At 46.0% G+C, this 26,665-nt stretch overlaps 1 protein-coding gene across 2 annotated transcripts in view; it reads right to left on the bottom strand.

Annotated features, from left to right (window-relative positions):
• ITPR3 (inositol 1,4,5-trisphosphate receptor type 3) overlaps positions 1-26,665 on the bottom strand; it is a 98,100-nt gene that overhangs the window by 4,605 nt on the left and 66,830 nt on the right. The window contains exons 26-54 of one of the 2 annotated variants that reach the window (XM_082226818.1): positions 26,131-26,295; positions 25,574-25,642; positions 25,163-25,288; positions 24,728-24,850; positions 23,933-24,133; positions 22,532-22,783; positions 21,708-21,833; positions 20,317-20,442; positions 19,548-19,668; positions 19,026-19,210; positions 18,235-18,383; positions 17,785-17,893; positions 16,931-17,021; positions 16,044-16,213; positions 14,605-14,779; positions 13,632-13,816; positions 13,311-13,511; positions 13,004-13,114; positions 12,517-12,612; positions 11,235-11,336; positions 10,336-10,422; positions 8,280-8,390; positions 7,063-7,255; positions 5,545-5,670; positions 4,509-4,681; positions 3,771-3,935; positions 3,151-3,343; positions 1,105-1,209; positions 304-428 (exon numbers count right to left, since the gene is read on the bottom strand). In XM_082226818.1, the coding sequence (XP_082082944.1) occupies positions 304-428; positions 1,105-1,209; positions 3,151-3,343; positions 3,771-3,935; positions 4,509-4,681; positions 5,545-5,670; positions 7,063-7,255; positions 8,280-8,390; positions 10,336-10,422; positions 11,235-11,336; positions 12,517-12,612; positions 13,004-13,114; positions 13,311-13,511; positions 13,632-13,816; positions 14,605-14,779; positions 16,044-16,213; positions 16,931-17,021; positions 17,785-17,893; positions 18,235-18,383; positions 19,026-19,210; positions 19,548-19,668; positions 20,317-20,442; positions 21,708-21,833; positions 22,532-22,783; positions 23,933-24,133; positions 24,728-24,850; positions 25,163-25,288; positions 25,574-25,642; positions 26,131-26,295 (4,161 nt within the window). Of the gene's footprint in view, positions 1-303; positions 429-1,104; positions 1,210-3,150; positions 3,344-3,770; positions 3,936-4,508; positions 4,682-5,544; positions 5,671-7,046; positions 7,256-8,279; positions 8,391-10,335; positions 10,423-11,234; positions 11,337-12,516; positions 12,613-13,003; positions 13,115-13,310; positions 13,512-13,631; positions 13,817-14,604; positions 14,780-16,043; positions 16,214-16,930; positions 17,022-17,784; positions 17,894-18,234; positions 18,384-19,025; positions 19,211-19,547; positions 19,669-20,316; positions 20,443-21,707; positions 21,834-22,531; positions 22,784-23,932; positions 24,134-24,727; positions 24,851-25,162; positions 25,289-25,573; positions 25,643-26,130; positions 26,296-26,665 lie in introns of those variants that run through there. The other variant, XM_082226819.1, reaches the window with a different exon arrangement.

Genomic DNA, 26,665 nt, shown 5'->3' with positions numbered 1-26,665 from the left:
AAATTGTGAGAAAAGATCTGAATTTTAAAAGTCAAAAATGTGAGAAGGGAAGGTAGCAAACCAATGTGACAAGATCTGTCACACCCCTCAGGTTGAGGACCCCATTTGCCCCATATAATGTGGCGTTTGGCATTTGGTATTTAGCATAGGTGCCCCTGCGCAATAGACAAACTATTAGAAAAATCCAAATATGCACACCACGCTGGTATGCACTGGTTTCAGTAGGGCACAGGCACCCTTTGGTGTGCTGGTTTAGACCTCTAGCCAGCATTGCCTAACATGGGTTGCCCCAAATTAACTCACATCTTTGGATGGCTTCCTGAGGATGTCGCCCACACCACCTCCGTTTCTGAGGCCATGATTCAGGACAGTGACTATGCACATGAGCAGTGTGTCGCAGGCACGCTCTGAATTATCTTCCTCCGCTTCTGGAATGCAAGCAAAAGTGCAGTCAGCAGGAACACAAACAGAGCACCTATGATTAGCTTTCAGTATTGTGAAATCCATATTTCTTAGCTTCATTAACTATATGCAGAAAATACCTGGCTGTTCTGCCTCATCCTTCCTTTTTAGAAGATGGAAGAAAATAGCAGAGACATTTCCAATAGCCACGGGCAACAGCTCTGCTTGTTTCTAAAATTCATCCTGAATTATATTGTCAGGGCACTATCCAACTCTTTCCATCAGTGCAAGGATCTCCACTTGCGAAACGAAATTTCCCCTACTCCTCCCATGTTTGCCCCAAAAATCTTTTCTGGGAGTCCTCATGGTCCTCTGAAGCAGACCTGAGGGGGGCACAGGGGGATAAGAGAGGAGAAGAGTTCCACTGTGCAAGCAGAAATCCTTGCAGTGGCAGAAATAAGTTAGTTGGCTGCCATCCTTACTTACATAGAGTGGCCCCTAGTCCCAGTAAGATGCTGTGGATAAGTACCAACAAAGTAACTTTGCATCTTAACTTGGACATCCGATCTTACAGTATCTTGTGCTGACTTCCGGGACACAGATCAATTTCATCCTAGTTGCCCTCTCAAGGTGCCGGATAAAATTCTCTTCACTCCCACAAGCATCTGAATTAGAGAAAGTTGCTTCAGCCACCCCACCTACCTTCTATCACTTTGGGCTTAGCAACACCAGAAGAGCAGCTCATTTTGTCGCTACTGCATGTCTCCATGAAAGCGTCCATGTCTGCTTGCATCCCCAAAGGAGTACCTGGAAGGACAGGAGGCAGCAGAATTGTCAAAACATCATCTTTAATTTCATAACAATGACAAAGTCCAGAAAAGTTGTTCCTTTGACTGAAGCCATGCCAAAAAGTATCTCCCATCATGATGTTCTTGTTCTAGGCTGCTATGTATCCAGTGTCACATAGCCTCACCACCACAAGCATCCTGTCCACATCCTCAAACTGTAACCGATCCCACAAGCTGTACTTGAATGATGCTCCAAGGACCTCCAACTAGCATGAACTAATGGTGACACTGTGTTCAGCACAGAGCCAAGTAATGTTACCCTCAGACTAATTCACAAATCTCTCACAGGAGACTATTGAGTGGTCTGTTAATGATGCCATACTGATCTGGGCCAACCACTTTGAATAGCTCTGCTGCACAATTCACTGAGTACATAATAGAGGCCAAGACATACACTATCTTTCTCCCATCCCTGCCATGTGGTACAAACAACTATGTACTTGTACCTCAATTCAGTCAGATTTATGCCAGGACTTGCACTCCCTGCACTAGCTGACGTCTGGCCTGCTTCATCACTCAGGGCTCCTCACTAAACCAAGGAGCCTTCCAGATACCCCATGGCTGTAGAGAGCACTTAGGAGTGATTGTGTCAATAGAAGAGGGGAAAATGCATCTCCATCAGCCAGCATTGAGTGCACACACCAATAGAAGCTCTCTTCAGAACAGAAGGGAGGTAGGGTGTCCAGTCCAAGCATTCAATGACATGTGGACATGTTTAAGGAGTGTCAGGGACCATGCTGAGGACGGCTGTGCTGAGGAGGAATGGTGGGAGCAACCCCTTTCCCCGAGCCTGAATCTTCCCAGGAGCGGGAGGACAGTATAGATTTGGAACAGTGGTTTGCAGAAGGGCCTAGATCAGAAGGCAGAAGCTGGGAAATACTGGGTGCGGAACAGCTAAGAGAAGAAACACGGGAAGAGATTACGGTTAACAGATTCACAGTCTTTGGACAGCATTCCTCTGATCTCCCCAAAGTCTCGAAGAGCTCAGAAAGTCTCAGAACAGAAAGTGCAGAGGGTACAAACTCAGATTACAAGACGGAGGAGTGACGTAGATTAATAGGGATGGAGGAGTGTGTGATACTTAATTGGGAGCACCACCATTTCTAGGAGATGTGTTCTTTGTTCTCTCACTGTGATTATTAAAGTTTCTAACTGGTAAGATGTTCCTTTCTTTTATCTTTTTATCTCCTGACACGAGGGGAGAAAGCTGATTCCCTGAAGCCTGACAGGGGGGCATGTTCAGTCTAGGAGGAGTTGATCAGGTGAAAACATGAATGAAGGAGGAAGAGCAAAGTCTCAAGCACTGAAGGTTTTGAGGAGATGATTTACAGAGACCTCCTGCAGGTGCCATGGGAGGTACACTGATGCCCAAAGATGCCAGGTTGGCAACCCCTGAAGTGAAGCATCTGAACCCACTGAACAGAAGAGTCGTTATATGTTGTATTTTGAATTGGGGGGGGGGGAGAGACTGCCATGCAAAACACATACAAGCCAGTTCTTACACAGTTGCAGTACTTTGCTGGTAAAAGCTGCTATTTATACACTCACAAAAGGTGCCCAATCCAGGAGTCTCAAATTGCACTTCCCTTAAGTGCAGCACTGAACGTCAAAGCCTCCAAATTGCAAGCCTTAAGGACATAAACACGCTGGAGTGGATTTAGCTTGCCCATTACCAGTTATTCATTCTTGGTTGAAAGGTCTAGTACAAAATCAAGGTGAAAACCAATCCTTAAATAAACGCAGGAGGGAACATACAGGTTTCCGGTGTAATTGGATGAACCCCCGGTGAAGACAAATGGGTTGCTTCAGAAGTCAGCAAATCTTAAAATCCTTTCTATTTAAAACCCTATTGTTAAATATCAAACTTGAGAGATAGCAGGGTGGGGTGGGGGAAGCAAACCTTTTGATTTAATGTTGGGCAATGGGTCTACTTCAAGGATGAAGTCATCTTTCAGAAAGAGAAAGCCTACAATGGAGAAGAGGTAGACGAGGATGAGAGCCAGAAGGGCTGTCAGAAGAATGGAGCGTCCGTTGCGTGTCACACTTTTGATGACATTAAATAAGGTCTCCTCCCGGTAGATCAAGTCAAACAGCTGAAACAGAAAAATAATAATAACTTGCTTATCAGTTGCTAATCAGTCTGAAGAGAACAGGCGTTCTGTGGTAGTCCTTCAGGCACATAGTATTTATTAGCAGGAAAATGATTGCCATTCATTCATCTAATCACCAACATCCCCACTTTTCTCACAGATAAATGTGAACGTTCTTTTCCGTAAAGGAACAAGAAGCCCTTTGGACTCTTGCTTCAAGAGCCTAGCAGCTTCTCGAAACAGGAATTGGTTTGGTGTTGCTTGACAGTACCAAACCATCCCATCTAGTCAATGATTTGTATTTCTTTCTTGCCCACTTCATAAAATGAATAATTGCAGTCCTAGCTAGCTAGGGAGAACAAGGCAGACATAAAAAGAGGTGAAATGTTACACATACAACAGGCAGATAATACAGAAGAAATTAGCATACCAAGATGCTGTAGAATAGTTCGTGCACAAAGAGCCCCAAGACGCTGGTCAAGATATAGGCAACATGATAGAGAAATTCCATATCCATGATCATGGCCTTATATCCTCGGATGAATGTTCCACGGTTTCCAACAAAGCTCACCACAAACACAATCTTATTTGTCAGCTGTGGAACAAGCACAAAGCAGAGGGGAAAAGAGGCAAGCAGTTACTTTCCAGAGTGAGTTTATGCTGTTTATGATGCTACTTTAGCTTTATTGATAGCAATCTTCTGCTTTCAGTTAACACTGATATAAATCCATTGCCATTAGATTTGCAAAGACAAACTGGTCTTAGCTCTAGGCATGGTGCCAGTACCTAAAACCCCTTGCTTTTTTGTTGGTTGGTTGGTTTGCCTCCTTAATAAAATTTATACACTGATTGTAAAAAAACAACAACTCAGCATTTTACAAAAGATACAACAGTAAAATCAAGAAAATTTCACAGCCAAACTTAAAAGCACACAAAAGTTAAAATACTAAACTAGATTAAAATTACTTTGATTTTCTAAGCATCTAGATAGACATGTTTAAACAAGAATGTTTTTAACAGGTGTCGAAAAGAGTACAGTGAAGGCACCTACTTGATCTCAATAGGCAAGGGGTTGCACAGTTTATGGTAGTTCAATGGAACTCATTCCCAGTTAAATACGTACAAGACTGCAGCCAGAGTTTGGCCTGAGGTTAGCCAAGTGACTTACATTGAGAGCTCCCAGTATGTTCAGAGTGAGTCCAATGCCCAGGTGGTAGATGGATCGCAGGATCAACGCCACAAGGAGTGGTCGGATCCCGTAGCGTCGGGTAAAGAGAGCCATGATGGAGAAGCAGATTAAAAGCCAGGAGAGCAGGGGGATCAGTGGAGAATCCAACAGCCCTGGAAATTCACAAATTAATTCATTAAGTAGCCAGACGTACGTTTGTAATATAACCTTCAGCAGCAGCTGCTGTGATGGAGCAGAACTGCTTTCCTGACATTGGCATCGCTGAGACTTACCTGGAAGGGGTGGGGGAGGGTGATGTTTGGATGCACCCACCCACCCACCAGCCCTGACCTTGCCACTGTCCTGTCCCACCCAACACCTTCCAAGTGACAGAAGTATAGCTCTGCATGCCCCGCTACTGATCACGTCGCCCACTTGCTCTCTTACCCCAAGGCCACTTCAGCTCCTGGCAACCAGCACCCCTGACACCTGCATAATACCTTGTGAATACCTGCAGAGCTTATAGCCAGGACTGCTACAACAAACAGCTGTGCAAGCCTTTGGGAGGCAGAGATGCAAGAGGGCATCAGAGGAAGGAGGGAAGGAAAGATGGACAGAGGCCAGTGTTGCCCGTGGCACCCCTGACCATCATTCAAGGCACCCCAGGGTGCCACGGCACACTGGTTGAAAACCACTGATCTGCATGCTTGTTTGTTTCCAAAAACACTCATAATAGTCAAACAGAACACAGCTTCTTACTGGGAACTAGTTTACCAAAGGTTTTGCAGAAAGGTTCTTTCCAAAGGGGGTTTATTTTTAATGTTCACAAAAAGGTAAGTGATTAGGGTTTTTGAAATGATAGCTTATTTGAGGTAAAGAACTGCTAGCGAGTTGGCTGCAAAGACTTAGCTGGCAAAATTGACTGAAGAACCACAGGGCCTCAGATAGCATTTTCTTTGCATGAATACCAAGTGGACAGAGTACCCCTGCAAAGGGATCCAATGGTTGTATAAAAATCAAAGTGAGCCTGATGTACCCATTGAGGATGCCTCGACATAAGGATAGAATAAAGCAATGATGATGTTTATGAAGACAGCCAGGTTGAAGGAAATGCTTCCCCAGAGTGTCATTCTGCGGGAGAACCAGTACATCAGTGGATTGCCTATGAGAAGAAAGAAAGGCAAAGCTGAGTATATCTTGTATGCTTTTGGAAAGTAGCACAGAACTCTCCAAAGACCCAGCAATCTCAGTGCAATTATTTATAGAGCCAGGGATCAATGCTCTTGTTTCCCCAACCCAGTTGCAAACACTATCAATTGCCAGAAACTGGGACATAATTTTCAAATGATACCTCATATTTGTGCTCACCACATTTCAGTGGGCTGCAGCACATAAAACTGGTCCAGGATCATGTCCTCATTTCATTCTTTCTACCCCTGTTTTCTGTAGAAAAGCTCACTATGATTTTCAATGTTAAGCAGGGAGGGTGAAACAGCAGCCCTCCATATCTTATTGGACTCCAACTCCCATCAGCCCCAGCCAGCATGGCCAATGGCAAGGATGATGGGAGTTGTAGTTTGGGCAGCTATGGGTTAGCCACTGTTGATTTAAAGGGACATCCAGTCAGCTCTCTCAGAGCTAAGAGAGGGGAATAGGGATGCTGCAGATGTGCCACCCACCCAGCAACCTCCCTGACTGGTGGTCTCTGAGAATCCCCACACAGCAGTGTAGGGAGATGTCAATGTCCATGCAGAGGCTGCCTCTACAAATTCAGCTCATTGTGGCCTGCATGACTACTATGGGGCTATCTCAGTTTATCACAGGCCCCAAATAAGTGGAAGGGCACACTCTTGAACTGGTCTTTGCTATAGAGCGAGTGGCTGCAGAGAGAGTTTGCAATGAGCTCATTGTCATGGGTAGATCATTCCTTGATGACACTTGGACTGGCAACAGTAATATCCTCCTGCAGGGGTGTGGAACTACTGAATATTAGACAGGCACCATCTCTTGTCTTTTCGGCAACAGCTGAAGACCTTCCACTTTCAACAAGACATTTGCACTGAAATCTTTCCCAGTCTGCACCTGGAATTGTTTTAAATATTTCCTTTATTGTTTTGCTACTTGTTGACTGCCTCTGGGTTGCTTTGGGAGGAAGGGCAAGATACAAATTTAAAGAAAAAAATAAAATAAGATGGTCTGCCCCAGAGACTTATAGAATTCAATGGATTATTGAATCATCTAGGGGTTTCCTGATTGACGTGGTTGGCACTCCTGAAAAAGCTGTAGTCTCACTGTGAAACAGAAACGGCTATTGAAATGATCGCTCCAAAGCGCCCTCTCCAGGGCTATGGAGTCTGCATTGCCCCATGATTCTCTGGGGAGCTGCAGGGAATGACTTGGGTGCCACCTTCAGGACAGGGTCAGTGGAGCCCGGTGAACATCACTTGACTATCCCCCCTCCTCAACAGGTGCTGCAGGGGCTTGAGCTGACATACAATTTGGCATTCTAAATTATTATCTGTACAAACAGCCTCCTGCCTTGTTCTAGTCTTACTGCGCAGTTTCTTCTGCCATTCCATCTCATTGTGGAGGAAGGACGACTGCTCAAAGAAGTCACTGACTTTGCTGCCCTGGTCATCCTGCTCTGTTGTGGTGAACAGGCGGTATTTCGTCTCTTTGGTCACAAACTCGCAGATGCTGGGCACCGGGAAGATGATCTGCTCCATGCTGCGGTCCAGGCGCACAATCTGGGAGAAAGCAGAGATTTGAGGAGTCTTTGGTTCATATCCTGGAAGGGACCTAGGTCTTTCTCCCACTTTATCCTGGTAGCTTACGTATGGGTCAAAGCAGTTGAAAACCGTATGTATAAAACATACAGCTAAAACCAGTGCATCTATATATGTGACAAGCACCCCCAGCAGCGAAACCCAGGAAATAAGCATCTGGGTTGGGGCACAATGTCTGCTAGAGTTGCAGCTAATCCAGGACGCTGCACCAGCAAACAGCATGGGCCAGTGCTTCAACACTGGCAGGCAAGAGTTAGCATCACCAGATGCAGCAGCATAAAGGTTTTTATATGGCTCAGGATAAGGTAGAGAAAGGACATGACTAGGTGGAATCTTGAGTCAACCACAGGGCATTTTCCAAAGAGATTTGCTAGTCACAAGGGAGGAGGCTACATTAGTGTATTCCGGCACGATTCCTTACATTCAAGCAGAACTAATGGGGTGACAGCTGACAGGCAGGAGCCTGAGCTCTTGAAAAATTGGTTACGCAACTTAAAAAGCTGCAAAAGCAGCAGCTCTGGTGGCTAATAGAGCCATCCTAAAGTTGAGGATGAGGAGAGAAATTCTGTAGAGGAGAAACCACCATTTCCTAAAGCCTACTGGCTCACACCAGCCAGAGCTGGAGGTTTTCTATTGTGTACTGCCTTCATTCAGCTTTCATGAAAAGTAGTTTTCCCACTATTGACACTAATGGAAGAGAAAACAATTATGCTAACTTCAGAACTGATGTACATTTTTGCCATTTGTGAGGGCAAATCAGAGGAGGCCTGGGAATCACAGTATCCTAGGCCCCCTCACTAGCCCCTTATGGAGATTTCGGAGCAGGTCATCCACATGCTGTTAGATAATGAAATGCAGAACTGTATGTTACACCGTTTAGGTCATCTGCTAGATAAATCCAGATACCAGACATGACCCCCAAAAATTCTAATTACACGCAGATTTGAAAACGTGTAGAGATAGCTATGAAAAAAGTCAACCCCACCTCTATCTGGGATGTGTGCTTCTCATAATACGCTAGTGGATCTTCCTCTTCCTCTTGGACAGGAGTTGTTGATTTCAGCATCTGGGTCAGCTGTTTGTTGTGTAGAATGAGCTGTGAGAAAGAGAAGGGGGAAATACTATATCCTCAGCTTGTAAAGGCCCGAGGGGAATCTCCTTCAGCTATGTATTAGCAGTACATTTCCTTGTATTTACTAGGTATGACAAGCTCTGGGGGGTGAGGGGAGCATATATAGTCAGGGTGGACAGGGCCTGCGCTTCCCCTGGGAGACAGCCATTCAATTCAGCACACTAATTAACAGCCAAAGACCACTAATCTGTAAATTACAAATCAGTGCCCATAAATCCCCACACAGAAATTGAATTATAACTGGGTAATGATTGTGGTCTTAGACTGTGCAATGTGAGCAAACAAGCTCACAGCCAAGCAGTCAATGTGGCTATCTCTGAAAAATAAAAGGAACGTTGGTTGTACCACAGGGAAAACTCACCTGCACTGCTGTATAAAGAACTACCGGGAGGTGAGGGAAGGTGTGTACAGAGACCACTATGCCCTCAGGAAAGCAACACAAAGTTGTACAATCATCCAGTAGATTTCCTACTTTGGTGTATGGGGTTCTTTTTTCCTCTTCTGGTGTAACATACTATCGCTCAAAAGCTTTCCCCCCCTGTTCTTGATCTGAAGGCCAAGAAGTAAGGCCATTTCATTGTTCCATTCTGTGCCTCCGTGACCTATTATGAACCCAGGGATGCAGGTGGCGCTGTGGTCTAAACCACTGAGCCTCTTGGGCTTGCCAATCAGAAGGTCAGCGATTTGAATCCCCATGATGGGGTGAGCTCCCATTGCTTTGCCGCAACTCCTGCCAACCTAGCAGTTTGAAAGCATAGCAGCACAAGTAAATAAATAGGTACCACTGCAGCGAAAAGGTAAACGGCGTTTCCATGCACTCTGGTTTCCGTCACGGTGTTCCGTTGCACCGGAAGCAGTTTAGTCATGCTGGCCACATGACCCAGAAAGCTGGTCAAGTGCCAGCTCCCTCGGCCTGAAGCAAGATGAGCTCCGTACCCTATAGTCTCCTTTGACTGAACTTAACCATCCAGCGGTCCTTCACCTTTTTTCTTTTCTTTTTTTTACCTTTTATTGTTAAGCCATTGCCTATTCCTCCCTGTACCCTCTGGCTAACCTGACTCTTAACCATGCACATTGGGTCATTCTGAGAAGCTAACAAATTCAACAGGGTCAAACAGCAAAAACAAATAGTAAAATCAAACAGTAAAAACACCATATAAATCATAATATATACAACAAAAATAGCCACTAATATAAGGCATATGTCCACAAACCTGTTCTGATGTTTGTGTACCTCCACAACAGTGAGTAAAGTTTCTTAAGTAGAGCCAACTGCCATACTCTAGCCATCCAGCCACTCAGTAATGTTTGAAGTTTGCCTGCAACCCACAGCTCTGTTTCATATCTGCTTCTCTTCTTCGACCACCTTTTCCCAAAGCCTCTGTCTCTTCTACCTATCTTTAAGTTTCTGTTTTTTGGTCCACTGCCAACTCTGCCTCCTTCCCTTAGCCACATTGCCCTTGGGCCTGTGCATAATTTTAATCCTTGAAACTATTTGATTTCCCTCACAAACAGACTCTTTGCCAAAATGCTGATGTAGACAGCTTCACTACCTCCGCAGTTAAAAAAAATAAATGCTTGTGAACATTCCATGGCATAAATGTTTCTCAATCACAGCCTTTGGTTTCACTAGCACAAAACACCTCAAAAGCATTACAACAGTGTTTTAATAAAATCCTTTATAAACTGACAAAGTAGCAATGTCCTTAGTTAACATCCTTATGGATTTGGATCATTGAAGGCTTGTGTAGCTTCACCATCTCCACATTTCACCTCATGGGAAAATGTAAACAGATGAAAAATTAAATTATGGGAAACAGCTGCAGAACTGTCCCTTACCAGGACTGACGCAATATGTCAGCAGTATTTCCTAAGCACCTTCCTGTTTCAATAGGGAGCATACACATACCATAGAAGAGATCCCTTCCTCCTCCTCCTCCTGAATTCGTTTCACAGGTTTTAAGAGATGCTGGAGATGCTTGTTGTGCCGAGACAGCTGAAAACGTAAAGAAAACAAACACTGAATTGCCAGAGCCTAACAGCTGACTACAAAGTCATTTGTGGATAGGTGAAAGCTTGTTTGCTTTGAAGCCTGATGTCACTCAGTTACAATCATTAAAAAAAAAAGTCTTTGCATCAGTGCATCCTTTCAGAATGCACATCACCAGTTCAACCAAAAGTAGCGCTGGTGCCCATCATTTGGACAGGAACATTGGGATGCTCCTTGCTTGCAGGGCTTTCCCACCAATGATGGAGCAACCTCCACAGCAAAGGTCAGGAGAGCCAAGCTGGGCTGGGTGGAGGGATACCTCCATCACATCTAAACTCCCTCCAGCACAGCAGATTGGGTTTTTAAATTGCTCTGCCCATCAGTTGCACCATTGCTTCCTCCTCCCCATTTAAAGGTTTATATGGAGCTGTGGGATGAGAGTATGGCACACACACACACACACACACACACACAAAACAATGTACTTCCTTGATCTTGGTTTGTGTGGAGAAAGAAGGAATAAAAACTGAAGGGTAAAGCAGATTTGAGTTTGAAGAGAGAACAAAACCCCAGATGTCTATTTCTTTCCGTTGGAAGTGTGTTGTATTGCATGCGGGTCAAGACTGCAGCTCCATCCACCTGTCAACTGAGGCTGAAATCTTCCAATGTTGTGCTTGAGAAACTATTTTAATTGGTCTGGAGGGAGAATGTGGGAAGAGTAACCCTTTCTAATCCACCCTTCATCCTCAAGGGCATCAGCGCCTAGCAAAAGGGAAAGGAATCTTTATCAAGCAGTAAAGCATTCATACAAAGGATACCTGTAGGGCTAAAATGTAGATGTTGTGTCCAACTTCCCGAGGAGAAACATCAGAGTTCTCACACTCTTCTTCTTGAACATAGGCTTTCTTAATGACATCAACCTGTGAAATATTTGACACATAAGTCCTGGTCACTAAAGCAGGAATCTGCTATAGGCAAGGCTATAGCAATAGAATAGTAAACAGGTAGGCTTGCCGTATGAGCAGAGAATCTGCTATTCTGTGAAGAATTTGGTATCCTGAGAATCGCAGCTTTCATTTTTAATAAGAAAACGCACAGCTTTCCTGTTACTAGCTCTTGTAGAGAAATGGACTAAAAATCTCAGAATCCAGAAGGGTTGAAAATAATGCCCTGAGTCTTTTTCCCTCCCACATAGCTGCCCCATCTTAGAGTCCACAAATTCCAACCCACCTCACCAACCCCTTATTCCATTCTAGTCTTTGCCAAATGTTTCCAAGTAGTATGGAAACCAAAGGGCAGCAAGGCAAATTCTCGTCAACTGACCAGCTAGTGTCTCAATTTTGACCCTACTGTATTATGGTCTCTGGGCAAACCTCAGGCTTGTGAGCTGATGAAGACCCTTCCAGGCCTATTTATTGTGTGTGAGGGATCTCCCAAGGCCATGTCCACTCTCCTCAGGTCACTTCCCCTGTTTCCATGCCATGTCCCTCACAGACCCTGCTTCACACCCTCTTTGAGGGCTTTTGCCTGGCTGGAATGTGTTCTTGGAACTGGGACAGTGTGTGTGGCTTTTCTTGTTGGAAGATGGAGATAAGTGGGTACAGAAACCTTGGGCTTTTGCAGAGTCACATCCATTGCTCTGCCTACTCCTGCCTCAAACTCTACCCACCATCGGCATGAGGCTTCCAAAATGTTGCCAGCAAGGAAATGCAGTCCTCAGCCTGAAAAATGTTCCACACCCCTGCTATAATCTATTATTCTCTTGGTCCCTCTGCTGAATTTGCCAAGGAGCAAGGTAGCTGGCATATTGTCTGAAGAGTGCTCAGAGATGCTACCCATCTAACATGGTGCAGACTGAGACCAGTTACTTAGGAGCAAATGGATTCCACGTACGTGAAGTAAAACAGGTTATATTTCTACAAGGCTCTGTCAAGAGGGAACTGCAAAGCTGATAAAGAGGAGGATGAGAAGCTGCTTAAAGGATGGATGTCCTATATCCCAATTGTGCTCCACACAATTCCAGGTCCCCTTTATTTCAAGAGATCTCTCAAAAGCAGGAAAGACCACACAGAGCTATCCCAGCCCCCTCAACATTCTTACCAATTCCTGAGGCCGAAGGCTGATGAGAATCCGCTCGGCATTCTCACTGTCATGCCTGCTCTCCATCAGGGCCAGCAAAAGCTTGGAGGCATTGTCCTAATAACAAACAAACAAAAGATACTGCAGTAAAGATAGATGGTTTCAACACACCATGTATCCAGAGCGCACTCACTCTGCAGAGGATCAATCCTCCATCAAAGCTACAAGAGAAATCAGGATTCCAAAGGGATGAGGGAGAGCAAGGAGGAACCAACACACACTATGATTGGGTGGGCAGTATTTGAGAGGCAGGAAGTGGACGGAGTTTGGTGCATGCAAAACCCTGTTTTGGCACAAAGAGCTAGAATGATCACATTCAAATACGTTCTAGTCTGACCATGAAATAATTGCATGCAGGAAGTCAACCCCCAACATGAAGCATCTCTTGCCATCCCATATCTCCCATCCCTCCCTGTCCCATCACCACATTTCCAGCCAAGCCATCTACCTTTAGCTGAAGAACCAAGTCCATTCGGTACTTGCAGAGGGGGCTGATGTCATTGAGGATCAGGGCTGTGATGATGTCTATGCCGTTTGACTCATGGGTCACAATGCAGCTCTGTGGGTTAATACAAGCGAGTTACTCAACTGGCTCACAGCTGACTCAAAATCTCTGCTCCTATTCAAATGCTGTGACATAAAAATTGATGCTCTATCCAGCATCTCCATATTCTGAGTGTGTGAATCAAGCTGAACTCACGATTTCACTGGATGATGAAGCAATGTGATTTTATCCACAAGTCAGTTGGGGTTACCTGGTTCTCATGACAGGGTCCCTGGCAATATTCTGTCAGTGTCTCCAGAGTCTGGGTGATGAGGGCCACATTGTATTCATTGATGTAGAGGCCCAACAAGCCCAGCCGTCCTGTGGTACTACCACACATAATATCCAGAAACTGCAGGGTTTCACACACCAGATTGTAGTTGGTTTTATTGTTCTGACAGCGGAGGAAGTTCTGTGAAACCAAGAGCAGAGTTTAAGAGGCATCTCAGTGGCAGGCATCTTTTCAACAGCAGACATCACTTGGATATGAGATATGCAGCAGAAGGGACCCATTTCAGTGCAAGATGCCCACCTGGAGATCCCGGTTGTGATTCTCACACAGCAGCTGCAGGAAGCGAAGAATTGGCTCCATGATCAAGACGGACACACCCATTTCATTGCTTTGGCTTCTATCCCTTGCATCATGGCCAGTCCGGAGCCCTACGCCCATTGGATAACGGGATGGGGCGCTGGGCAGCATGAAAGATGTGACTCGTTCTGCAAGGAAATCAACACTTGATTACTGGCTTAGTGTATGAGTTGTGGCAACCTGTCTGGAAGGCCTAAAGCCAGTCTGTCTGACTCTTCAGAAAAAGAACCCCCAACAGGCATCCCCCTTTGTTCCACTGAGCCTCTCCCTTCCTGTAAGCATCACCCAGCAGCTCAAGTGATGTCCCCTTTTTGACACTCTGGAAGACCCGGCCACTGAAGACTTTGTAACGTACTGACAGAAGGCTCACCCATTTGCTGTCCTGGAGCATGGCTCCTACCAGGAAGCTGAAATACCATGTGGTTTAGGCTGGCAACAGTGATACACACCAAGGATCCCTGCCCCCAGTAATTAGGTGTTTCCCTAATATAGTTATTGCCAGCCTGGATGACAGACAGCCTTTCACCTAAGCTGGGTGTTTCCTGGAGCTTTAGTTTATTAAGGACCAAGTTAACCCTACACTTGCAGAATGCTGAGGGAGCTGGCTTAAAGATGGATAGAGATAAAAAAATAGCACCCGTACTGTTTCTCAGTGCAAGGAACCTTTATTTTCCCATGGAGGGCTGCATTCCTTCAGGAGTAATCTATGGGGGAATGCTTGCTGGTGATGGGCAGGGCCAAAGTCAGCGTGTGGGGGAGCAGGGTAGCGCAAAAAGTGGTTGGGGCACTTCTATCTCTCTGTCTCTCTCCTCGTCATCCACATGAGGATGAGGGTTACATGTGACCCATAAACCACAGGCTCCTCTCTGCTGTCACAGGCTCTGGTGAGCCCAGAATAAACTGGGTTTCCACATACCTTTGCTGGTATGGTCTGGGGAGTCTTTGTCCTCACGAGGTTTGTTGCCAATATCGCTCATGTTCACAGTCACTGTAGACTTGACTTCCTGCTGAGCTTTCTTCATCCGGTCATGCAGAACTTTAAAGAACTTTTCTGACTTCTTGTCACCCGTCATCAAGTTATAGAATGATTTCTTCAGAAAGGGTGGGAGGAACAGGGAGAGTGGTTAGACACTTAGTCCTCCTTTCAGGCTTCCGATAAGCATTTGGGAAGCCGTTGCAAAAGAGCAGGGTGTTGGATTAATGGGCCTTTGGCCTGATCCAGTGGGGCTCCTGTTAAGTTCTTATCCTGCTAGGACTGACCATTTCTTCCAAGGCCATCTGAATTACCTTTAGCAATCACAAGGTCTTCTGACAGGCAGTTCAGGTTTCATATTACAATTGGGATCTGATGGTCACAACACAAAATTCCTATCCTGCAGATTTCCACAAGCCAGACTCATACTAATTAACATTTTCCAGATTGTATCAAGAAGGAAAAGGATAATGACCACAATGGAAGGAAGGATACTCAGCAGCAGAGGAAGTCCATGGTTTGGTCTGCACCATCAGATTTATAATATGACATCACGCTTCATCAACAATTTCCCTGAGAGGTAGGGAAGTTAAAATCTTACAAGATTTATGATTCATGATATAGTGGAGGAAAATTATACTCCCATCAGCTTTTCAAAAACTTTTAGAAAAGCTTAAATTAGAACAAAGTTGGATATGTGTATTTCAAAGTTAGTTATGCCCAGATTAGGTTTCTAAAATAAAGGAATGTTAATGGTAAAGTGAAATGTTGTCACAACATGCTATTTTAAAGATGCACAGTAGAGGGAGCAAAAGTTGTTTAAGAAAATCTATTACAGTCATATCTCTAGTTACGTACCGCTCTGGTTACGTAACTTTCAGGTTACGAACGCGGCAAACCCGGAAGTGTTTACTTCTGGGTTCGCCGCACACGCAGAAACAATCTGCACACAACGCGCAGTAGCGGTGCTCTACTTATGGACTTTTCAAGGTGCAAACAGCGCCCCAAATGGATCGTGTTCATAACTAGAGGTACCACTGTACTACAGTTAGGCATCTCAAGGGTATGATTTTAAAGAAATCTGGCTAGATGTCTTACAACTCATATAGTCAACCAACTGATGTAATATTATTATTTTTTAAGGGTTAATTCCACCAAACATGTTTTGTACTCACTTGCTGGGGCACCCAAAGTCGTTGCCGCAGGATCACATTACACCATGGGACAGTCAAATTTGGTAGCTCTGTCCCTGCCACGGTTGAGATATGTACCCCACAGTCACAGTATGGCATTAGAAGTTAAACTGAATTTACACTAGGCAAAAAGTGAGCACTTGGGTAGTTATCTGAACTTAAGTGGAAGCTGTCGCAGCAGACACAAACCTGTATCTCTGTGTTGCCCCCGTCCAGCAGCCGTATGGCCAGGCGGATGCTTTCCTGAAAAATCTTCTCATTCTTGGTGTTCATGATGAGGTCAGACACCAGCTTGGTGGCCCCTTCTCTGTCCAGCCGGCACTGAATGGCAGCAATGACTGACCAATCCTGATCTTGGCCTGTAGGCAAAAAGAACATTAGGGGAAGAGGGAGATGGAGGCAGCTGAACAGCTTAAAAATCATAACTTAACTAATACAGGGAGGAAGGCTAATTCAGTAGTTAATGTGTCACCCTCAGACATGGAAAAATACGGTGCTCCGTTTAATTACTACCCTCGGGCGGTTTATGTGACTTTGGCCCAATCAAGCACAAAAAGATGCAAAAACCATTGATGCGATTAAACTGTATTAAGGGCTACATATCAGCTTAAGTAGCTGGTGATGGTGAATAATTTGTATTCGCAAATAGTATTTGCTACCTTGGCTCCTCTATCCATCAGTTTTCTCTCTGCTTGGCCAGGGATACTAAACAGCCCCCTGGTTCACAGTGATAGCTTTGAAAAGCAAAGTGGAAGGTAAGGCCCAAGGCTCAGTGACAGAGCACATCTCCTGCACATAGAAAGCCCCAGATCCAAGCCATGGCAGGGCTGAAACCATGAGAGGGCCACTGCTAGTCTGCACCAGGAAACCCTGAGCTAGATGGACCAGGAGTCTGGCTCACAGTAAGCTGGATGCAACCAACATGTGCACCTTCAAGAACATCTGAAAAGCCAATCCTATATCTGTGTCCTGCACACCTGAGTGGCAGAAGATGGATTTAAGGGACTCAGAGAAGGGATGGGGAGAAAATGACACAAGAATGAGGAAGATGAAAGCCAGAACCGCAAACCACTTACCAGTTCCAGAAGGGTCAACAATCTCCCCTTTGGAGCCAGACCTCTTGGTTTGCAGATAATTAGACAAAAGCATTTTCCTCAATGTGTTGCCCTGGCATGAGAAAGAAGTGGGAGGAACTGCTCATCATGATCATCATTATCTTTTGTATTTCAAACCATAACACAAAGTTATCTGGGTGGTTTACAGTAAAAAAAAAAAAGGAAAAAAGAAAGGAAAGAAATATAAAGCATAAAAGCACAAAGTCAAAATTAAACAAATGTTGAAAATACACAGATTAAAAACATGGATTTAAAAACTGAGAGGCCCAATAACTGGTTTAGGAGGCTTAGGTAAATAGAAAGGTATCCACCTGGCACTCAGAAGTTAACAAAGATGATGCCAAGCAACCTCATTTGAAAAGCTGATCCATTAACAGTGGTGCCACTACCAAAAAGGCCCTCTCCCTGAGAATTACTCCCTTACTTCATTTAGTGGAGGCACCTGGAGCAGGGCCTCCAAAGAGGATCCTAAGGTTCCAGTAGGTAAGTATGGAAAAAAGCTGACCACTGTAAGGAACAAGATGCTGGACTGCATAGACCTTTGGTCTAAGCCAGCAGAACTCCTCCTAAGTCTTTAATATTAATGATCCATTTCATTCAGGCTCTCAATGAATGAGTTAAACTCTGTGAAAGAGCAGTGACTGGACAGTTTTTGTGTAGTTAAGAGATGCAATGTCTTGTTACCAAGAAGGGGGATCCTCTCAGAACACGGCCTGGCTCTTTGCCCAGAAAGCCTACCAGGGAAAACAGACTGAAAAAGCGAGTTTGCTGTGGAGGTACCTTATATGTGAGCCCAAACCTCCTCAGCCACTCACCCTCTCTCCATATTTGTTCCTCTTCATCAGCATCTGCTGCAGTGTCCTCAGCACCTTAATGCAAAGCTTCTCCTCACTTTCCATCAGGTCTTTGGTGTGCTGGACCAATCTAGCAACACAAGAAGAATTCCTCTCATTTCCACTACCAGTATGCACACCCACCCACAAGGAATGTTACAAAATACCAAGGACCCTGTTCCTAAATAGACAAGTCCACAGGCCACATCCGTCTTGCCAACCAAGTCTCAAAGCCTTTAATTCTTTCATGCCAGCACTTTTTATCTCCTCCTTCCAGGAGTAAAAAGTAAAATAGGTAAGGGTGGCTAAGTCCAGTCAAAGGCGACTATGGGGTTGCGGCACTCATCTCGCTTTCAGGCCAAGGGAGCCAGCGTTTGTCCACAGACAGCTTTCTGAGCCATGTGGCTAGCATGACTTCCAAGACCCACTTACTTGGAAAGGAAACCACCACTTTCGCAACGCTGGTAGGCTTCCGTGCCTTCCATGAAAAGCAGTTCTGGGCGGTGCAAGACGTCCACCAGGACTGAAAGTTCAGCTTCTACCAGGGGCTGCAAGCGCTCCTCCAAGGAATTGATGATGTCCTGGAAAAGCACAGTGTCGTCAGGGCAAAGCTAGATGCAGCTAGATAAGATTATGCTGCAGCAGTGTGACATTTGTTACTGAGCGCAGAATTCAGCCTCCTGAATATCTTGGCTTTTGTAGAAAAAGGAAGATGCATGTTTCTAGTTCTGAAGCCTGCAAAGAGAAACCTGAAAATGTGTGGGCACAGCCAGAGGGGAGGATATCAAGTACAGTGGTACCTCGGGTTAAGTACTTAATTCAATCCGGAGTTCTGTTCTTAACCTGAATCTGTTCTTAACCTGAAGCACCATTTTAGCTAATGGGGCCTCCTGCTGCCGCCGCGCCGCCGGAGCACAATTTCTTTTCTCATCCTGAAGCAAAGTTCTTAACCCGAGGTAATATTTCTGGGCTAGCAGAGTCTGTAACCTGAAGCGTCTGTAACCTGAAGCATCTGTAACCCGAGGTACCACTGTATACGAAAGATCAGAGCTCCCATTTATGCAGGCTTCAGAAAGGCTGTCACCTTTTGGGCACACAGAAATGGGAGTTTCCTCAGAGTGGCGTTCAGATTTTTATTTCTGACAGAAGAGCACCCTAAGCCCTTCCTTAGGGAGAAGCACACCCTGGATATCTTCCAAACAAGACCTCTTCTCAGACCCTACCTGCAGCTTCTCAATGATGTTTTTATAGTCCCACTGGTTGGTTGTTGCAGAGACCCGAGGGAAAGTGCGTGAGGCTGTCTTGTAGTTGGAGGCATTCCTCTGTGCATTGCTGATGGAGGCACTGTTCAGCTGGGAGCTGACGTGGGCATCAAGGTCCATGGGTAACGCAATGGAGCGGCTCTTGGCTGAAAGGAGAGAAGGCTTACAAACAAGGAAGGTGCTCCAAGGTACACCCAGGAAACCTGGGTGATATCCCACAGCCCTGGTTCTGGCAGATCACCCATGCCAAGCCTTCTTTGAAGAACTAGTAGACCCCATGTTGGAGACCACAGTTGGCCGCCACTGATAGGAATTTCAGCCATGCAAGATCTCAGGTGCCTAAACTGCAAGGAGAGAAGATTTGTAGTCCATCCAAACCAGATCACTGAAGGATGTAGGTCTGATGGCTTTTTCTCATGTTGACCTCAGGGAACAAAGCCCAGACAGTCCCCCTGACTCACTCAGCCCAAGACAGTTCCTTACCAACCATAGCCAGCGTGCGGATGCAAGCTTCCACTGAGCCCTTGTGTTGCTGCTGCAGCCAAGGACACTCCAAGAGCCTCATGGTAGACTGGAGGAGCTGCACCACAATAGTCTGGTGGGTCTGCAAGAGAGGTGAGGCATTTAAGGGGAATGTTTCAGCACATTGCTTACACTGCTGTATCAGCTTCTGTTTGGATACAATGAGAGGAGGGGACCATGAGATTAGACTATAGGTGATCCACAGATCCTGGAGTTTTTAAGAGAATGTAACAGCAGCTGGGGAGGCCTGAACAGGATCAGGGCTGTGGTACTGGGGAAGGGTTAACCCTTTCCCCCCATACCATTTTCCCAAATCAAAATTGCAAAATAGCAGTTTAACTCACAGAGGGAAACATAAAAAGTATATTGCTGATTGCTATCCTGATTCAAGTGGGAGTGAAAGAAAGAATGATAATATAAAGTGTGCAAACTGAATCCTAATTTTTAGCTATGGAGAATATTCTACTTCTGCTTCAGCAGGTGACACTGAGCTTCTCAAATACCTTTTTAGCCAACGAAGTATAGGCCAAGCCAAGTAGCATTCACCTTATGAATGCATCTGTCCCTCAGAAGAGAAGGGAAAGGCATGCTACAGCTGGCCTATGTAGACACAGAATTATACTGCAAATCTTGTTCCTTAGAAGTACTGGGACCAGTGACATCCTTCCCAGTTCACAATTATGGTCCTACGCTGGAACGGATTTGAGAACCTGAAGCTACCCATTTGTACCTGTAGCGAGGTGCTGTTTTCAGAAAAAGGAGAGCTGAAGAAAGCATGGATTGTGTCCAGCACCACAGTGAGTACATACTTCTCCAAAGAGGGATCCGACAGGCGCTTCTCACGCTTCTTGCACACCTGTGGAGATGGAGATGAAAAAACAGGACTTCACCTTTCAAAGCACTCCTTCAACATTATCTTAGCAATCCTAACCACAACCCTATTAGGTAGGTCAATATTATTATCATCCTCCCATTGCAGATAAGAGGCTGTGGCTGAGTGGCCTCCTTCAGGCCACCTCATGGGTTTGCGGCTGAGACAAGTTCTCAGTTTGAGACTCCTCAGCTCATGCTTTTAGTGCCACCATTCCACCAGAACTGTTGAGGCAGTGGATTATAGCTCATGGGACCAGAAAACAGAGCATGGAGATAATATTTTCAGAGCCAAGGTGGCATCTGTGAGACAGAAGACTGGCATCTCCTTCCCTAACGCCAAAGTCAGGGAACTGTGCAGAGTTTGTCTGTATCATGAATTACCAGTATTCTGTAATAGTAGGTCCTGGCTTGGGAGTTCCTAGCCTTGGGGCATACTGCCAAGCAGGAACAAATGTGCATTGCCTACAATCATAATGGCACAGTATAATTTGAGGAAGCAATTTCTCGTCAGACGAAACACAAGGACAATAAAACAGCGTCCTGCTTGGAGGACGGCATACCAGCTCCAGCACACTGAACAGTAATGAAGAGCCAAGACCATCTAGCTCAGCATTCTACCTTCCAGCTGGCCACATGCCAAAGGGAAGTTCACAAGCAGGGCATATCAGGGATATCTATTCCCTCCTGACAGCCTCCGGCATTTGGTAGCCAGAGGTTTACCGTCTTCAAACTCTGAAGTCACGCTGGCTATTACAGCTAATCCATTTGCAACTGAGCACCAAGAAAATGCAGAGCACTGTTTTGTTTTACAGCGCCCCAAATGAAAACTGTAATCAAAAACACATTGGGTTCCATAAATTATATTTAGTGCCCCTCTGAGGTTCTTTCTGCTCATTCCTACATTAATGCCACCCTGCCTTTTCATCATGGCTAAGCGCCACTAATAGACCCATCCGTCACATGTGGTCACTAAATCCCATCAGGGGTTTTTTTGTTTTAATAAAACAGCTATTTTTGCTAATGACCAACAAAGCACCTTCAGCAATGAAATCTACAGATGGATGAGGTGTTGTGTGACACTTCCTCCTTCCGCCAATTCTTCAGCTGACTAGCTGTTCATATAACTGCCGTCAGCGAAACATCAGGCTTATGCTATGAGCAAAAGGCTTTCCTTTTCACAAAGGGCAGTAGGAACCTCTCTCTCTCCTCCCATTACCCCAGCCATGCTATTTAGGTACCAACACTTGCCCTGGCCATGTCAAGAGTGAAGTTCTCAAACAGCGTCCAGATGTGGTTGCTAGTGTAGATCTCCTTCATCTCCACCTCTGTGTCCACGTAGCAATGGTTGACAAAGTTGACGTAAGCAATCTTCACCTGAAAGAGAAGAAGGGATGGGTCAGAAGCCCCTGCCTGGTGTGGGATGAGAAGAGGCAAGGCAAGAAGCCTCCACACTTATCTCTTCAGACTTCATAGGAGCATCTCTGTTTATATTGGTACCCCCCAAATGCTTCCCTGAACCCCAATCCACATCTGTACACGAAAATGGAAAAAGGGGATTTGAGCCATCTAAACACTCTGCTGCAAAGAGCAAAGGGAGTCCAAGATGCATTCTTACAACTCCATGATGAAGATTAAGACTTCTTGATGGCCAAATGAAGCTTCCATAATCAGAGGAATTATGCCACTGCGTAGCAGTTACTGGAGACTAATGGCAAGAGACAAATGCCTTCATGCTCTGCTTGCTGGCCCCACAGAGGCAACTGGCTGGCCAGTAGGAAGCAATGCGCTGGTTTGATGGACCCCTGGCCTGATCCAGAAGGATGCTCCTTATTCTTACAGTGACTGGCTATAAGGTCGCCCAGTGGGTATCATGGCCAAGCAGGGAATGGTTCGTGTCTGACACTATCCACCACATCACACTAGGGAATAACCACCTCACATGCATTTGAAAAGCAGATTTTCCTTTGTTTGGAATCATGACTCTCCCTAGAAGGGCAGCAACCAGGAACAACCACAAAGCCACAGCCATTCAGTGCCTGCACCTCAAGCAGCTGCCCACATCCTGTCCTCACCTCCGTGATGCAGTCTTCGTGAGTGACCACTCGCACCACGTCCTCCAAGGGGAGGAGAGAGGTGCACTTGATTTCTGTGTAGACGTTTTTGCCTTCAGCACAGGCTGCCAGCAGATCCACCAGAGAGATGTGGTACATGAGGGGGCTGTTCTCCTCTACTCCGTCCCGGGCTGCTGTCATCATCTCCAACATGTTGGCTAGGGAGGCCTTATCGTTGTAAAACACCACCACGTCATCCCCAGCATTGGTCAGCTGTGGGAAAAGGACAAGGAGGCTAAGCAACACAGCCCAGAAACAAAAGTGGCTAATCTGTGGTTCTCTAGGTGTTGCAGGACTTCAACTCCCACCACCCCTGAACATTGGCCATGATGATTGGGAGCAATGGAGGCTGAAGCCCACAGGTTCCCCAACCCTGCTCCAAAAGGTTGGCAAACATCTGCAAAAAAATAGTACTTTTCAGCCCCTCTCCATCCCCACTGCACCTGTATACAGGCTGTGGTAGAGCTAAAGAGGAATGTCTCATCCAAAAGAGAATATACTTCTAAGGACTTGAGATACAATGAGAGGATGGCAATCTTACAGCACAGTAGTCACTGTGATGGGAAAGTCCCTCTTCCCCATCGCTTATACAGTAAGTGTTCTGTTTTTTCCCCTCGCATAATTTCACAATCAGCCTGAAGAATGAAGCTTAAGCTGGAAAGCTCATAGTCTCAGGCTCAATAGGGATCAAGCCATATACTTGGGTCTGAGAGGTGCCTGAGAGGTAGGGGCTCAAGATCCTGGGCCCCCAAATAATCACCCAGAAGGCAGTAGGTGATGGTGGCAGCTAAACAGTCCCTGCATCAGCACTTGGGCTGCACAAGCAAGCATGCAACCCACCAAGGCTGATACTGGCATTGATGCTGGTCACCACAGCGCCTTCCTTACTTCTTTTTTAAAAAGCCGTTATAGTCAGACAGCAGCTATTCAGGCCTGTGCATTGTTACGGATGCTGATGTTGTTGTTATTACCTTCCTACCACAAAATGGCGCTTCTTCCCTTCCCCCCAAGCCAAGTCAGGTTTTTTCCTTCTATGAGATTGTAACTGCATGTGCCACAGGCCTGGCACTCCATTAACCCAGCCAGAAACATGCAGCTTGACGCTTTCCCCCTCAAATTACGGGAGAACTGCAGGCAGGCGATTCAGTTAGGGACTGAAGGAAGCCTACACTTGAGGCTGCCTGATTTACCCTACCAGCTTTAAACCCCAATTTCCTTACTGCTAGAACAAGACTTCCCATTTTCTCCTTGTGTCATGATCTGTACCTCACTTCCTCCCTCTTTTTGCTCAGCCAGGGAGAGAGGAGAGAGAGAGAGAGAGGGAGGGAGAGAGGGGGGAGAGAGAGAGAGATGGAGCCTCACCTCAGTCATGATCATGTCCTGGCACTTCTTGATGTACTTGCCCTCAGCCTTGATGATGGTGTGCAGGAAGTCCAGGTACTGCACATGGCGTCCGTGGGTGGCCAGGCAGTGGATGAAGTGCTGCAGCACCGTCTCGTTGATCTCGGAACACAGCTGATAGTTGTTCAGGAAGATGTGCTGCATTGTCTCTGCTTCCAAAAGCTGGAAGGAAAGAAGGAAAGGTGAGGCCTCAGGAGGCACAGCAGGTGTCACTCATACCTATATCTGGCCTTGATCGTTGGCTTCTTGGAACATCTTCCAGTCTATTTCTTTCTTCTGTCTGCTCAGTGTCAGATTAGGACTGGGAAGACCGAGGCTCATATCCCCATTAAGCCTTCTGAGGGATGTTAGGACAGTGACAGCCTCAGGCTAACTTACCTCACAGGGTTAAAAACAGGGGAGGGGTAGAGAACCATGTAACCCACCTTGAGCTCCTTGGAGTAAAGAAATAGCATAAAATAAACAATATCCCACTTTTCACCCATAGCTTTTAGGAAAGGCCTAGACAGGGTTTTTCAACTGTATCCTCACAGCAACCCTGTGAGATTAGACTGGGATAGTTTGGGTTCCATGGAGACATGGCCTCACAACCCAAGTGGGACAGTGAAACTACAAGCCTCTGTTGTAAAGCCTGTATTGGCTGAATCTGAACAGAAACAGGAGATCTATGGGAAATTATATCTTGCACACTGCCTGCACACAACATTTCTTAGAACCCCCCCCCCCTTTTATTTCACTTGCTCCTTCTTCTCTTACCCCAGGGGTGAGGAACAAGCTGAGCTGCTTATGGAGGAGGGCCTGGTTTTCTTGGTTGCCAGCACAAAACTTCTGCAGGAACTGGTGGGTTAACTTCAGGATCTCCAACATCTTGGTGTCGCCCTGTTCACGGAGAATAAAAGGTAGGTCCCTGGTGCAAAGTCTTTAATGTACCTTAATTTGAGTAGACCATGAGTGGGGTGAAGTGGCATCAAGATCAGGGGACAACTGTATGGGACACCAACACCACCAACCTGGAGCTCTCCCCTTCTCACCTCCTCGCCACACCCTACTCTACCCCACTGCTGGCTCCCCCATGCCGCTGCTGACAATCCCACAGATTTAGAACAGCATTATCCCCATGAGATCTCCAGCAGCCCAGCACGTTCTGCTCTCCTAATCCCGACTGCCACTCATTCATCTCCTCCTCCTCACCTTCTCATAGGGGATCTGCAGGAGGTCCAGCATCACTTTGTGGGCATCCATATTCTTCAGCAAGCGCTGCTGCTTCTTTCGCATCTGCTCACCAACCCCACACATTTTATTGAGCCGCTCCAGAATCTGAAGGAAAGCAAGTTGAAACAAAACATAATCATAAACCACCGCCCAACAGGAGATGAATTAGTGGTAGAAAGCAACTAGCAATCTTACCCCTGATTCTAGAGAAGCAAAATGAGAAGTGCCCTCACACGTCTCTCCAGAATTGAGGGGTGCTGCTTAGCCCAAGGTATATTGTGTCTGTATGGATTAATTGCCACCCCAACCTTCCTCCAACAAGCTCAGGGCAAGGTTCTCCCCTCTTTCCTCACAACTTCCCAAGAAGGAATGTCAGGTGCAAACGCTTACCCCTTTAACCAGCTGGTAGTTCTCACTGCTTTTTTCTCCAGGGGTCCCAGGCTCCTCATCTGCGGTACGCTGGGGAGGGGAAGGAAATAAAACTATTCAGGCATCTTGCAGCAGCTAATGAAGAAGAAATGCACCCTCGGGTTTTCTGCGAAGCCTGCTCTCCCTTCATAGCAGTCAAAAACTAGGCTAGCCTATATTGTACACAAACTAATCTTTTAGGTACATATTATGCTATAGTGTAATAAGCAAAGCCAAACCTGATTCAGAGTGACTACCTTGTGTCGTCGTTTCACACACACACACCCATTCCTAATTGAGTGTTCTCCTTTTCCCATCCACTTTTTGTCATAGATACTCACAAGAGATCCAGGATTAGCAAAAGCGCCCTGTCAAGGGATTACTCAGTGGCAAAGCAAACATTACTGCTGAAATAATGTGTGGAGTGTTCTCAATCCAGGCTCTTGATTCTCATTCATTCATCATTCAAAGCACACCCAGACTTTGAACCAGCAATGCAGAGGTGCTCCCTGCCTGCCCCAGAGACGCTCCAGCTCTACCTCTTTCTTCTCCTTTTTCTCTCCTTCTTGTCCATCTTCTCCCTTGGAGCTGCCCTTCTTTTCCACCCAGAGCTCAGACTTCTCCACCATCATGCGTAGTTTATCCAGCTCTGACTTGATCACTTTGTAGTTCTCAACATCCTGAGCCGAGATCAGCAGCTGAACCTGCATTGAGATACCATGAAGAACATCTGCTGATGCTGCTGGCTGTCAAAAAAAGAACCAGGACAACAGCCTAGCTCTGTTAAAAGATAGCATGTGAGACATGTATCTCTCTCAGTTTGTTCAAGGGTTCCTCAGATGGCTACGATGCCTCTAATCATGAAATTTGCCCGTAACAAAGAATGTGTGGAGGCACACACTGCCCCCACACTGATATCAGACGGATGGGAATCTTAGTGAATCAAGCACCACCTGATGCACACAGTACCAAGGCAATGCTTGTTCCTTTCACAGCTAGGTCCAAACAAAGTGAAGCAACAGCCAAGTGGCCAGTTCCATCGAGGAAGAATTGTAAGACAACACTGAAAGGAAG

This window comes from Podarcis vaucheri (genome assembly GCF_965113315.1).
Source record: "Podarcis vaucheri genome assembly, chromosome: 6".
NCBI classification, from domain to species: domain Eukaryota; kingdom Metazoa; phylum Chordata; class Lepidosauria; order Squamata; family Lacertidae; genus Podarcis; species Podarcis vaucheri.
This window is presented reverse-complemented; position numbering and strand designations above follow the sequence as displayed.